The following is a 15,763-nucleotide window of genomic DNA, read 5'->3' as shown; positions in this document are numbered from 1 at the left end:
AAAAGAAGCTCGTCAAAGGTAATGCATATTTTATTTCAGCGTTTTGTGTAGCGCCTGCTACGCTAGCTCCTTTGTTTACGCTCCTTTGTTTACTGCTAGCTCCTTTGTTTACTGCTGGTGCCTGCTGGTGCAGGCTATCAGATAATAGCTTCTTATGCTTTCGCCGAAAAGCATTTTTTAAGATCTGACATGTTGGCTGGATTCACAACGTGTAGCTTTAATTGAGTATCTTGCATGTGTGATTTAATGAAAGTTTGATTTTTATAGCATTTTATTTGAATCTGGCGCTCTGCATTTCCCCTGGCAATTGGCCAGTTGAGACGCTAGCGTCTCCCCTATCCATAAGAGGTTACAAACACGCCCCCATAAAGAAAATTATAAATGAAAAACAGGTTTAGCCCCTGGTACGACTGTGGTCTTGCAGAGTTACTACACCTCAAGAATTGCATTTGGCGAAAGGCTCGTCACACGCATACTCAGGGTGACTGGCTCTCGTTCAGGCAGAAGATATGATATGCATATAACTGGTAGATTTGGATAGAAAACACTAAAGTGTCCAAAACTGTTAAAATAGTGTCTGAGTATAACAGAACTGATTTGGCAGGCAAAAACCTGAGAAAGATCCATTCAGGAAGTTTTATTTAGTTGGTTTTGTAGTTTTCTATTCAATGCCATTACAGTATCCATTGACTTAGGACTCAATTTGCAGTTCCTATGCCTTCCACCAGATGTCAACAGTTTAGAAATGGTTTCAGGCTTGTATTCTTATGAGGGAGTAAGACCAGTCAATGAGTGGACCCTGACGTGTCACAGAGCTTTTTAATGTGCAATCCCAAGAAAGTGCATTTGTTTAAATTTTATATTGACGACGTTATTGTCCGGTTGAAATATTATAGATAATTTAGGCTAAAAACAACCTGAGGTTTGAATGTAAACATCGTTTGACATGTTTCTATGAACTTTACGGATACAATTAGGATTTTTTGTCTGCCTGTTTTGACTGCGTTTGAGCCTGTGGATTACTGAAGAAAACACAAACAAAACTGAGGTTTTTGGATATAAAGAGACTTTATCGAACAAAAGGAACATTTATTGAGTAAATGAATGTATTCTGAGTGCAACCATATGAAGATCAAAGGTAAGGGATTAATTTTCTCTATTTCTGAGTTTTGTAACGCTTCTGCTTGGCTGGTTACTGTTTGTAATAAATTTATCAACTGGGCTATGTTCTCAAATAATTGCTGTAAAGCTTTTTAAAAATCTGACACAGTGGTTGGATTCACAAGAAGCCTATGTAAAATATGTTTTGTTTTCTGAATTTTTATAAAGAATATTTCTGTATTTGAATTTGGCGCTCTGCAATCTCACTGGATTTTGGCCCGATGGGACACTAGCATCCCACATACCCTAGAGAGGTTAAAGGTCCTCAATGATGTCACCATTGCCCTTGATTCTAAGCACTGTTGTGCTGCTATTTTTATTGACTTGGCCAAAGCTTTTGATACGGTAGACCATTCCATTCTTGTGGGCCGGCTAAGGAGTATTGGTGTCTCTGGGGGGGGTCTTTGGCCTGCTAACTACCTCTCTCAAAGAGTGCAGTGTATAAAGTCAGAAAATATGATGTCTCAGCCACTGCCTGACACTAAGGGTGTATCCCAAGGCCACACACTCTTCTCAATTTACATGAACAACATAGCTCAGGCAGTAGGAAGCTCTCTCATCCACTTATATGCAGATAGTCTTATGGCCCCTCCCCGGATTTTGTGTTAAACACTCTACAACAAAGCGTTCTTAGTGTCCAACAAGATTTCTCTGCCCTTAACTTCTTGGTGACAGGGGGCAGTATTTTCACATCTGGATGAAATGCATGCCCAAATTCAACTGCCTGCTACTCATCCCCAGAAGATAAGATATGCATATTATGAGTAGATTTTGATAGAAAACACTGAAGTTTCTAAAACTGTTTGAATCATGTCTGTGAGTATAACAGAACTCATTTAGCAGGCGAAACCCAGAGGACAAACCATTCAAAAACATTTGAGGTCACTCTTTTCAATGACTTTTCATTGGGAATCCACATTTTTAAGGGACCCTCTTGCAGTTCCTATTGCTTCCACTGGATGTCAACAGTCTTTAGAAATTGGTTGATGTTTTTCCTTTGTGTAATGAAGAAGTACGGCCATCTTGAATGAGGGTCACTTGAAGAGTACTGTTAGAGGCGCGTGACCAGAAAGCTAGCTACAGTTTGTTTTCCTCCTGTATTGAACACAGATCATCCAGTCTTCAATTTGATCTATTATTTACGTTAAAAAATACCTAAAGTTGTATTACAAAAGTAGTTTGAAATGTTTTGGCAAAGTTTACAGGTAACTTTTGAGATATTTTGTAGTCACGTTGCACAAGTTGGAACCGGTGTTTTTCTGGATCAAATGCGCCAAATAAATTGACATTTTGGATATTTTTATATATCAACAGAATTAATCGAACAAAAGGACCATTTGTGATGTTTTTAGGACATATTGGAGTGCCAACAAAAGAAGCTCGTCAAAGGTAAGGCATGAATTATATTTTTTATTTCTGCATTTTGTGTCGCGCCTGCAGGGTTGAAATATGCTTTTCTCTCTTTTGTTTACGGAGATGCTATCCTCAGATAATAGCATTGTTTGCTTTAGCCGAAAAGCCTTTTTGAAATCTGACATGTTGGCTGGATTCACAAGTGTAGCTTTAATTTGCTATCTTACATGTGTGATTTAATGAAAGTTTGATTTTTATAGTCATTTATTTGAATTTGGCGCTCTGCATTTTCCCTGGCTTTTGGCCAGGTGTTAGCGTCCCACATATCCCAGAGATATGTATCCCACCTTGTTCTGAACACCTCCAAAACAAAGGTCATGTGGTTTGGTAAGAAGCATGCCACTCTCCCCACAGGTGTGATTACTACCTCTGAGGGTTTAGAGCTTGAGGTAGTCACCTCATACAAGTACTTGGGTGTATGGCTAGACAGTACACTGTTCTTCTCTCAGCGCAGGCTAAAGTTAAATCTAGACTTGGTTTCTTCTTTTACCCCAGCTACCAAACTAACCCTGATTCAGATGACTATCCTACCCATGCTAGATTACAGTGACGTAATTTATAGATCGGCAGGTAAAGGGTTCCCTCGAGCGGCTAGATGTTCTTTACCATTCGGCCATCAGATTTGCCACCAATGCTCCTTATAGGACACATCACTGCACTCTATACTCCTCTGTAAACTAGGCATCTCTGTTTTCCCGTCGCAAGACTCACTGGTTGATGCTCATTTATAAAATCCTCTTAGGCCTCACTCCCCCATATCTGAGATATCTACTACAGCCTCACTCTCCACATACAACACCCGTTCTGCCAGTCACATTCTGTTAAAGGTCCCCAAAGCACACACATCCCTGGGTCGCTCGTCTTTTCAGTTGGCTGCAGCTAGCGACTGGAATTAGTTGCAACAAACACTCAAACGGGACAGTTTTATCTCAATCTCTTCATTCAAAGACACTCTTACTGACCAGTGTGGCTGCATTGCCAAGGCAGCAGCTACTCTTCCTGGGGTCTAGCAAAATTAAGGCAGTTTGTACCATTTTAAACATATTATAATACATTCACAGACTGTGTGCCCTCAGGCCCCTACTCCACCACATATATACAGTACAAAATCCATGTGTAGGTGTGTATATGTCAGAGACCCATGTCAGAGACGCAAACTCGGTCTCAACCTTTAAGTCTCTACTGAAGACTCATCTCTTCAGTGGGTCATATGATTGAGTGTAGTCTGGCCCAGGAGTGGGAGGGTGAACGGAAAGGCTCTGGAGCAACGAACCGCCCTTGCTGTCTCTGCCTGGCCGGTTCCCCTCTTTCCACTGGGATTCTCTGCCTCTAACCCTATTACAGGGGCTGAGTCACTGGCTTTACTGGGGCTCTCTCATGCCGTCCCTGGAGGGGGTGCGTCACCTGAGTGGGTTGAGTCACTGATGTGGTCATCCTGTCTGGGTTGGCGCCCCCCCCTCCCCCTTGGGTTGTGCCGTGGCGGAGGTCTTTGTGGGCTATACTCAGCCTTGTCTCAGAATGGTAAGTTGGTGGTTGAAGATATCCCTCTAGTGTTGTGGGGGCTGTGCTTTGGCAAAGTGGGTGGGGTTATATCCTTCCTGTTTGGCCCTGTCCGGGGGTGTCCTCGGATGGGGCCACAGTGTCTCCTGACCCCTCCTGTCTCAGCCTCCAGTATTTATGCTGCAGTAGTTTATGTGTCGGGGGGCTAGGGTCAGTTTGTTATATCTGGAGTACTTCTCCTGTCCTATTCGGTGTCCTGTGTGAATCTAAGTGTGCATTCTCTAATTCTCTCCTTCTCTCTTTCTCTCTCTCGGAGGACCTGAGCCCTAGGACCATGCCCCAGGACTACCTGACATGATGACTCCTTGCTGTCCCCAGTCCACCTGGCTGTGCTGCTGCTCCAGTTTCAACTGTTCTGCCTTATTATTATTCGACCATGTTGGTCATTTATGAACATTTGAACATCTTGGCCATGTTCTGTTATAATCTCCACCCGGCACAGCCAGAAGAGGACTGGCCACCCCACATAGCCTGGTTCCTCTCTAGGTTTCTTCCTAGGTTTTGGCCTTTCTAGGGAGTTTTTCCTAGCCACCGTGCTTCTACACCTGCATTGCTTGCTGTTTGGGGTTTTAGGCTGGGTTTCTGTACAGCACTTTGAGATATCAGCTGATGTACGAAGGGCTATATAAATAAATTTGATTTGATTTGATTTATAATAAGCGCAAGCATATAGACTATTGAGCAACATTTCGAAATGCAATGAAGGGAATGTATGTTTAAAACTACTGTTATTGTTGTTAAAAAAAAATTATTGAAAGACTCCGCTTTATATGCTCATTACAATTATTTCTCAGCTATCAATAGAGAGGAAATAACACCACTACAAAAGGAGTATGTACAGCGCATTCGGAAAGTATTCAGACTTTGACCTTTTCCACATATTGTTCCGTTACAGCCTTATTCTAAAATCAATACAATTCATGTTTTTCCTCATCAATCCACACACAATACCACATAATGACAAAGCGAAAACAGGGTTTTAGAAATTTTTGAAAATTGTATATAAAACAGAAGTGTACTTATTTACATAAGTATTCAGACCCTTTGTTATGAGACTTGAAATTAGATGTTTCTACTCGAGGCTATTCTTTTGCAACGCCGATATCGAATATTGGAGGTCCAAAAAAAGCCGATACCGATTAAATCAGACGATTTTTAAATATTTGTAACAACGACAATTACAACAATACTGAATTAACACTTTAATTTTAACTTCATACATGAATAAAATCAATTTTGTCTCAAATAAATAATGAAACACGTTCAATTTGTTTTACATAATGCAAAACCCAGTGTTGAGAAAAAAAGTAAAAGTGCAATATGTGCCATGTAAAAGAGCTAACATTTAAGTTCCTTGCTCAGAACATGAGAACATTTGAAAGGTGGTGGTTCCTTTTAACATGAGTCTTCAATACTCCCAGTTAAGAAGTTTTAATAGGAATGATGACGCTTCGACTATTTCTCTCTCTACCATTTGTTTTTCATATGCCTTTGACTATTGGATGTTCTTTTAGGCACTTTAGTATTGCCTGCCTAATCTCAGAAATTGATAGGCTTGAACAGCGCTGTGCTTCAAGCATTGCTAAAAGCTGCTGGCTAACGCAGTAAAGTGCTGTTTGAATGAATGCTTACGAGCCTGCTGCTGCCTTCCACCACTCAGTCAGACTGCTCTATCAAATCATAGACTTAATTATAATATAATAAAACACACAAATACCAGCTTTTGGTCAAATCCAGAAACTATCATTTCGAAGACAAAACGTTTATTCTTTCAGTGAAATACAGAACCGTTACGTATTTTATCCAACTGGTGGCAACCTTAAGTCTAAATATTGCTGTTATGTCATAATTATGTAAAATTCTGGCAAATTAATTACGGTCTTTGTTAGGAAGAAATGGTCTTCACACAGTTCGCAACGAGCCAGGCGGCCAAAATTGCTGCATAAACCCTGACTCTGCTTGCACTGAACTCAAGAGAAGTGACACAATTTCCCTACTTATTATTGCCTGCTAACATAAATATCTTAACTAAATATGCATGTTTAAAACATATATACTTCTGTTTATTGATTTTAAGAAAGGCATTGATGTTAATGGTTAGGTACATTTGTGAAAAGATTGTGCTTTTTTCACAAATGCGCTATTGTTAAAATCACCCGTTTGGCGAAGTTGAAGTAGGCTGTGATTTGATAAATTAACAGGCACGACATTGATTATATGCAACACATGAAAAGCTAGTTAACCTAGCAAATTCATCAACCATGTGTAGTTATAACTAGCGATTATGTGAAGATTGATTTTTTATATATGATACGTTTAATGCTAGCTAGCAACTTACCTTGGCTCCTTGCAGCCACAAGGTCCTTTTGATGCTGCACTCGCGTAACAGGTGGTCAGCCTGCCACGCAGTCTCCTATTGGATTACAATGTAAATCGGCAATAATCGGCGTCCAAAAAGGCTGATTACTGATTGTTATGATTGCAGATTAATTGGTCGACCTCTAGTTTCTACAACTTTATTGGAGTCCAGCTGTCGTAAGTTCAATTGATTGGATATGATTTGGAAAGACACACGCCTGTCTATATAGCGGTCTCATAGTTGACAGTGCATGTCAGAGCAAAAACCAGGTCACGAGGTCGAACGAATTGTCCGTAGACCTTCGAGACAGGATTGTGTCGAGGCACAGATCTGGGGAAGGGTACAAAAACATTTCTGCAGCATTGAAGGTCCTGAAGAACACAGTGGCATCCATCACTCTTAAACGGAAGAAATTTGGAACCACCAAGACTCTTCCTAGAGCTGGCCACCTGGCCAAACTGCGCAATCGGAGGAGAAGGGCCTTGGTCTGGGAGGTGACCAAGAAGCCAATGGTCACTCTGACAGAGCTCCAGAGTTCCACTCTGGAGATGGGAGAACCTTCCAGAAAGAAAACCATCTCTGCAGCACTCAACCAATCAGGCCTGTATGGTAGTGGCCAGACGGAAGCCACTACTCAGTAAAAAGGCATACGACAGCCCGTTTGGAGTTTGCCAAAAGGCACCTAAAGGACTCTCAGAACATGAGAAACAATATTCTCTGGTCTGATGAATCCAGCCAAGACAAACCCTGAGTAGCTTTGGGACAAGTCTCTGAATGTCTTGGAGTGACCCAGCCAGAGCCCAGACTTGAACCCAATCTAACATCTCTGGAGAGACCTGAAAATAGCTGTGCAGCGATGCTCCCCATCCAACCCAACAAAGCTTGAGAGAATCTGCAGAGTAGAATGGGAGAAACTCCCCAAATACAGGTGTGCCAAGATTGTGCCTTCATACCCACGAAGGGTCGAGGCTGTAATTGCTGCCAAAGGTACTTCAACACAGTACCGAGTAAAGGGTCTAAATACTTATGGAAATGTGATTATTATTTTTATACATTTGCAGATAATTCTAAAAACCTGTTTTTGCTTTGTCATAACAGGGTAGTGTGTGTAGATTGATGGGGGAAAAAACAATTGAATCCATTTTAGAGTAAGGCTGTGACGTAACAAAATATGGAAAAAGTCAAGTGGTCTGAATACTTTCCAAATGCACTGTAATTGCATTTAGCCTAAGCCCTCCCGCTTAGATGGCTTGCTTCGAAGTAACTGATTCACTTACCCTATATTTTTTTACCCCCTTTTTCGATCTTGTCTAATCACTGAAACTCCAATGGGCTTGGAGGCGAAGGTTGAGTCATGCGTCCTCCGAAACATAACACCCACCTGCTTAACCCGGGAAACCAGCCACACCAATGTGTCAGAGGAAACACTGATCAACTGACGACTGAGGTCAGCCTGCAGGCGCTGACTTGCCACAAGGAGTCGCTATAGATTGATGAGCCAAGTAAACCCTCCCCTAGCCCGGACGATGCTGGGCCAATTGTGTGCTGCTCTATGGGACAACAGATCCCGGCCGGTTGTGATACGGCTTGGGATTGAACCCGTGTCTGTAGTTATGCCTCTTTCACTGCGACGCAGTGTCTTAGACCTCTGCACCACTCGGAAGGACCATCAGGGAATTCTTTTATTAGACTTTTTGGTTTTAGGCTAATGTTCGAGCATAATAACTCCAGGAGAGCCAATGGGCATGCAGACTTATTCCAGCCCCATTCGCCAGATTCTACAAATCAACTGCTCAACAGAAACTTGACTGACACGGCCAAAATATCATATTTTTCCAATTTTTGATGGTATGAGACAGAATTTTATGTTTTTGAATAACAAAAGGTTCTAAATTTGCTATACAAGTAGTACGTGACCCTAGGGTGGAAATACATTTGGAGGGATTTAAAATGAGTCTCTCCATTCTGTTTGTTTTATACTGTTCAATTCAACCCCCCCCCCCCCAAATACAGCATTTTCATACATTTCTGCATTTCCTGCACTCATTAGATAATTTACACGTAGGGCTGCACAAATAAGGGCAAACAACCTAGGCCTTATTTTTAACCAAATGTTGCAATTGTAATTTGACTTGCGATTTAGAGCAAAACGCTTGGGTGAATTGTTGGAATCACAGAAAATAATTATTCTAATTCTATAGTTAGAATATAATAGTGGGCACCTTGAATATTGCTTGACATGACAACGAATGAAAATGCCAGGGAGGAGTTATTGTGGCAGGGTAGGAACCAAAGTGTTAAGTGTTTCCTAGGGGACCCTATAAATCTTTGACTACATAGAATGTTCTCTTATCTACTTTGCGTATTGCTCTTTGATTTAAAATATACTGTTGCACAAACATGCTGATTTAGGTTTACACCATCACTAGTATTATCAGACTGTATAGCTAGTTACGTTTGCTCTCAGTACATTTATTAGCTATCTAGCTAGCCAGCTAACTGGCTAACGTGATTTAGGTACAACTTGCTAAGAAAAGACAAACTAGCTGTTTGCAGATGTAAGAAACACAAACTAATAGTGTAATTATAGAACGCTAGTGAATTTAAGAAGCAAAGTGAAAACAGTATCGTTGTCATTCACATTGTTGCAGACTGAACGCAAGTGTCTCGTGATCAAGCAACAACAAATGTGCTCCTTCAGTGACAGAGGGCGGGGCTAGGTCTGTGTAGAAAGTGGCATGAAGAGAGAATGAGCGAAGAGAGAATGAGCAGAGAGAGATGACTAAAGTAGTGGAGTAAACTATAAAAATTAACATTACACACAGCATATCACATTAACAAACCAAACATTCAAATATCGTCATAGGAGGTAAAGTAAAAACCCAAACCAGTCTGTGCATCTATACAGGTATATTATAAAATATGGTATAACGCCGAGCCCTACTCGGGTGTGCTTGAGCAGTGCTGATTCAAAGCTCGCACACCCAATGGCCTAGCTCTCCTGATAGAGTTGACCGCATGTGTTGTATACAGTGTAAGAATGTCGAAGATAAATACACAATGCAGAGACAGAGGACGAGAGGTCAAAAGGATGAGAAGTCAATAGAGTAATAACGATTAAGGGAAATTGTGTTTTTTCTGTAATAGGGAATATTTATGAATGTTTCAGAGACATGGGAGGAATATGTCTCCTGAAATAGGATACTTTGGCTATTTTTTTTGCAAGGAATTCTAATTTGTCAAACCCAGGCTGGGTTATAAAACTACATGCTGCCCCTTTGTTCTTGGGAGAGAATCACAGAGAGCATAACTGAGGACAGGGGAGAATGACCATCTACCTCCCCATAAGATTTGTCCTCTTCGAAGAAACCTATTTTCCTCCCCCTTGTTTGCTTTGGGGTCTGTGTTATTAAAGAATAACATAAATTGCTAACAGCAACAGTGCTTTATGCTGGACTTTGTGCCATTTTCTTCACTGTGGTATCGTTATGGTATTGAGTATCATTATAGCTGGTATTGGTATCAAATCGAAAATTATGTTTATGATGTAGTTCATGATTTCCTCATTGGGTAGCCTAAACAAATGCAGATTGTCAACCCAATGCTTCTGCCATCTATAGCCTAGCCACTATGCTACTACATCCGTTGGGCTAAAACAGCACACCTGCCTGATATTAAGCCATGTAGGCTATAGCTTTTAGAGAAATCCAGACCTATAAATTCAACTTCTTGCCAACATGGGCTCATTTATGAAGGGGAATGAATATTAGCAGGTATGTGATGCACGCAGACCTCAACATTGATATTAAATTGCATTCCAAGTGACATTAAAAAAGGTATTAACCCCAGAGTCAATTTCACAGCTAAAATCGGATTAGCAAAATACAAAAATCCCCATCAAAATCAGTCTGTTTAAGCTAGAGATAATCAGCCATTTGCAAGGGCTCCGTCACAATCTACTGCATCCGCCAACAGAGGCATTACACATCTGTGGTGGAAGGTGGCCTGAGCTACAGCGGTGTTTGTCAGACCATGAGACATCCTGAAAATAGGTCTCCTCAAAACAGTTCAGGCTACACACTAATATGACCACTCTATTGAAAGGTGAATCTCTCACAAACACATACATGTTTTTCTCTACGACGCCCACAAGCCTCGCCGAAGGCAGCCCTGTACCAGTCCTAAAAAAGGGGTTAAATGTGTCCCCCAAAAATAGTTTCCTGATCTTTCTTATATCTCTCAGAAATAGGACAGACACTTCAAAACAAAGTTCCGTGAGAATTTTTTTGGGGACCATCTGTTTTTTAATGTATGAATCGTTTATTCAAGGTGTTGTCTATGGGCAAATAGCAGTAAGCCCAAATTAAATGTTTCTGCAAATTGACATTTTTATTTTTTACCTAAAAGGGGTACTAAATCAAAATCAGATACCTAAATGATTCTTGGTATGGCCATCTTAAAACAATTCCATATGTTAGCTTAGTAAAACTCCACCCCCCCCCCCCCCTTTAAAGGGTTAAAAAGTCTTACATTCAACTTCATGGAATCTGAAAATAGTCAGACACCCAGTCTGATACCCAGCCTTGTCTCTAGGGTGGCAATCGGCCAATGGACAGCTTAAGGTGCTGGGGTAAATCACCAAACATTTTGTTTGATGCATCTCTAATATCGTTGTAATGTTATTAGGTATACCAGAATAATGTTATACCAGAAGTAGTTTGCAGCACTTTGGGGCAGAGAAGCTATGGATGGATATGCTGCAGAGCATTGAAGACACTAGTTAGGAGGAGTTAAGAACTGAGGGGTGTAGTGTTACTCACGCAGACTTGCAGGAACCAGGACATGAAGAGGAGTGTTTGGGATCTTTCTCCAGTTTTGGCTTCTTCCTTGGCAGGGATTTTGCATCCTTCTCAGCCTGAAAAAAATTATAATAATAGTAATAAAAACTATACTAGCGACAGGTTTGCTGTTCTTCCAAATTAAAAAATAAATTCAGCATCTGTGGTCAAAGCACTTTTGTTACTTCTCCATGTTCACCCTCTCAAGCAGACCACGAGGTCTATAGTACTACTACTTTCACGATCTAACGCTAGTCAACCACACAGGTTGGCAGACCTCTCAGGGGCAGTGACGCACAGCCTAGATAAGAGCCTTTTGAAGGAGAACAGGCTGCCCTGAATACCTCAACAGAAGAGAGCCAAAGAAAACAAGGACCAGACATATACTGTATAAATTATTTTCAGGCAAATTTACAATTACAGCTGGGATACTGCACACTTAGCACATAATGTAAAACAGTATGTTTGATTCAATGAGGGAACTAAAATGCTTAAAATACACTGAATACATGACTTAACATACAGGAAGCAGGACAGAACAACAGCCTCTGGCAAGACAACGGATGGGTGCCTATGCATTTATGTAAACAGCTGGTGCACGATATCTAAGGAAGTCTCGAGGTTTTGCTCGCCTGAGGTAGAGTATCTCATGATAAGCTGTAGACCACACTATCGACCTAGAAAGTGTATCTGTATTTTTCATAGCTGTCTACACATACTTGAAGTCGGAAGTCTACATACACTTAGGTGGGAGTCATCAAAACTCGTTTTTCAACCACTCCACAAATGTATTGTTAACAAACCATAGTTTTGTCAAGTCGGTTAGGACAGCTACTTTGTGGATGACAAGTAATTTCCCAACAATTGTTTAAATTCAGATTATTTCACTGTATCACAATTCCAGTGGGTCAGAAGTTTACATACACTAAGTTGACTGTGCCTTTAAACAGCTTGGAAAATTCCAGAAAATTATGTCATGGCTTAAGAAGCTTCTGATTGGCTAATTGACATAATTTAAGTCAATTGGAGGTAAACCTGTGGATGTATTCAAGGCCTACCATCAAACTCAAAGCTCATAACTAAGCTAAGGACTCTGGGACTAAACACCTCCCTCAGCAATTGGATCCTGGACTTCCTGACGGGACGCCCCCAGGTGGTAAGTGTAGGTAACAACACATCCGCCAAGCTGATCTTCAACACGGGGACCCTCAGAGGTGTGTACTTAGTACCCTCCTGTACTCCACTCATGACTGCACGGCCAAGCACAACTCCAACACCATCATTAAGTTTGCTGATGACAACAGTGGTAGGCCTGATCACCGACAACGATGAGACAGCCTATAGGGAGGTGGTCAGAACCCTGACCGTGTGGTGCAAGGACAACAACCTCTCACTCAACGTGATCAAGACAAAGGACATTATTGTGGACTACAGGAAAAAGATGACCGAGCATGCCCACGTTCTCATCGACGGGGCTGTAGTGGAGCAGGTTGATAGCTTCAAGTTCATTGGCGGCCACATCACCAACAAACTAACATGGTCCAAACACACCAAGACAGTCATGAAGAGGGAACAACAAAACCTATTCGACCCTCAGGAGACTGAAAAGATTTGGCATGGGTCCTCAGATCCTCAAAAGGTTTTACAGCGGCACCATCAAGAGCATCCTGACGGGTTGCATCACCGCCTGGTATGGTAACTGCTCAGCCTCCAACCGCAAGGCATTAGAGGGTAGTGCGTACGGCCCAGTACATCACCGGGGCCAAGCTTCCTGCCATCCAGGAACTCTATACCAGGCGGTGTCAGAGGAAGGCCCTAAAAATTGTCAAAGACTCCAGCCACCCTAGTCATAGACTGTTCTCTCTGCTACCGCACGGCAAGCAGTACCGGAGCGCCAAGTCCAAGAGGCTCCTAAATAGCTTATACCCCCAGGTCATAAGACTCCTGAATAGTTAATCAAATAGCTACCCGGACTATTTGGGTAGCCATAGACTTGTCACACAATGCAATCGTTAAGTGATGTAACAGGAAGGTGACATTGTGTATGGGACATTGTCTCTGCTGGTAAGATAGCAAACGTAGCACCAATGTGTTTTAAATTATGATAGCACTGTTGATATACCTATACATGGCTAAGAGTGGGGACAAGGTGAGGAGTGGGACATAATATTCCGGTATAGAAGAGCTGCTGAACCCAAACCAGTTCATAAAAACAAAAACCTGCTAATATCAGCAACAGTATGCATCCTATTTCACAAAACAAACAAAAACACTCACCGATCTCTTTTTGCAGACTTTGGTAGTGATGGGGGAAGCAGGGTCCCCGTCTCCCCTCTCTGGGGCTGTGTTGGGTCTCTTCCTGCTGGTTGGTTCCTGGCCTCCATGAGATGGCCTGGAGCCCTGGGGAGGGACCCTGGACAGCAGATTGAGCTCAATCTTCACCAGCAGGGCATGTGGAGGTCCCTGGGGGGCCCTGGAAGCTTTGGCTGAGGACTCCCGTTTGGACTGGTGTGCTGCAGCTGCAGAGTAGCTCCTGGGCGTTTTCTGGCCTTTCTGAGGGGCCGGGAGGGTCTCTTTCCTGACACTGACGGAGGTTTCCACTACCCGGGCAGGGCTGGGACTGCGAGACCTCTCCATCTTACAGTCCAGCATCAGAGTCATCTTGGGACCACTGCTTCCAGACTCTGGTTGTTTAGTCTTCCTCTTCTCCAAAGAGTTGCGCTTGGCAGGCTTCTTACTGTCCGTTATGGCGCTGCCACTCTTGCTGCTGTGCCCGGTTTTCGTTTTGACCTTTGGCCTGTCTGTGAACGAGGGGTCTTTGTCGCGGGGGGCCACCTCCACACTCTCCACCCGCAGCCCAGCCTGGGAGTCCTCAGGACGGGGAGCCTTAACTGGTCTGGAGGGATGTTTGTTCCCCACAGTTTTTCTCTGGCTGCTGCTGTCCCCAACATGTGAGACGGCCGGGGACTTGTGGCGGACATGCTGTTTGCAGGCAACGTCCTCACTTCCTGGAGGTTTGGCTTCACCATCGCTGAACTCTGGGTATTGTGGTGGTGTGTGGGATTTGTAGTCCCTGGGAGGAATGGCCTCCTCCTCTGAGTCATGGCTCTGCTGCTGTTTCGGTAAAGGGCTTTGGACAGTGTCACTCTGGCTCTCTGTGATGGGGTTCTGCTGGCTCACTCTGATCCAGTTATTCAGCTGCCAGTTAGTCACCACGGGGCCTTCAGCCTGGACAGAGACAATATATGAACAATGTAAAGAAACATATAGGACCCGGTATAAACCTTAAGCCTAGTCCTGGACTCCAAAGCCATTTGAATGAAGATTCTGTGTACGGGGAAACTGGCCCATGGTGAACGCATGATCAATCAAAGACAAAGCAAGTTATTTAAGTGTTCCAAGTGTATGACTAAGTAGTGTGCTGTGTGTTTGTACCTTGGGTACTGGTGGGCTGCTGCTCCTGATGGGTTGTGGGGCCTCCTCTGTCCCACTCTCACTGTCTGAGTCTGACCCTGAGCTGCTCTCGGAGTCACTGGAGCTGGCTGACTCCACCCCACTGGAATGTGTTGCTACAACCGTACTGAAGGACCCGAGAGACAGAAAGCATAGTTACAACCAGAGAACGCAGAGACAGAAAGGTGTTAGAGAGCAGTTCAGTTCATTTATCTGGCCTTTTACAGGAATGTGTGAGAAAATAGAGAAAGGTGTAAAAGCAGTAACTATTAACAAACTGTATAATAATACAGGTGAGTAAATGGTTCAGATGGAGAGTTGTTCTCTATCACAATACAACATCCCCCTCCCTGCCACATCCCTATAATCCCTCAGAGGTTAGGCCTCTTTACACACACGCACAAGGCCCGAGCAGAACCCCTTCCAAGCTAAACACAGCAGCCTCCAGGATCGCTGAGCTCCTTTCTCCTGCTGTAACACTCAACCAGATGTGCTCTCAGAGCCACACACTCACCAGGCAGGGCAGGAGGAACTATTACTATCATGGCTTTTACTAGTATGCTAACAAATAGGCCAAGCTGTTCTGTACTCCTGATAATATTGGTGGTGTGAATACATTAGAAGAGAGAGAGGGTCGCACATTACATGAACTAGGCATAGGCCTTGCTACATGTGTCTTTCAAACAAGGATATGAGTTTGAGTGTGACTGACTACGTCTTAGCTTTCCGTTTGTCCAAAATATGTTTTATATTGTTGTTCTACTGTACACTGAAACGGCCTTGTTAACACCAGAACCGCCATTGTCAAAACGGCCACTGACGTTTGATATTGTACAACAACAAAAAATAAGATTCCTACCTTAACGGGCCAAGACAAATGCGTTGTAGGACGTTGGTATGAAGCCAGGCGCTAATGTGTCTTTCTCCTCACTGAATGACGTAAATTGGGCATGTTAATTCACAACATAATTTGAATTAA

The 15,763-nt window shown here is 42.8% G+C and overlaps 1 protein-coding gene across 1 annotated transcript in view; it reads right to left on the bottom strand.

Annotated features, from left to right (window-relative positions):
- The window catches only part of LOC139408944 (AF4/FMR2 family member 1-like), a 69,700-nt gene that overhangs the window by 17,410 nt on the left and 36,527 nt on the right, over nucleotides 1-15,763 (bottom strand). Inside the window, exons 8-10 of the mRNA XM_071153447.1 lie at nucleotides 14,767-14,911; nucleotides 13,609-14,559; nucleotides 11,314-11,408 (exon numbers count right to left, since the gene is read on the bottom strand). Of these exons, the coding sequence (XP_071009548.1) occupies nucleotides 11,314-11,408; nucleotides 13,609-14,559; nucleotides 14,767-14,911 (1,191 nt within the window). The remainder of the gene's footprint in view (nucleotides 1-11,313; nucleotides 11,409-13,608; nucleotides 14,560-14,766; nucleotides 14,912-15,763) is intronic.

This window comes from Oncorhynchus clarkii, chromosome 5, assembly GCF_045791955.1.
Source record: "Oncorhynchus clarkii lewisi isolate Uvic-CL-2024 chromosome 5, UVic_Ocla_1.0, whole genome shotgun sequence".
NCBI lineage: Eukaryota > Metazoa > Chordata > Actinopteri > Salmoniformes > Salmonidae > Oncorhynchus > Oncorhynchus clarkii.
Note: the sequence above shows the minus strand (reverse complement) of the source record. Positions and strands in the feature narration are given on the sequence as shown.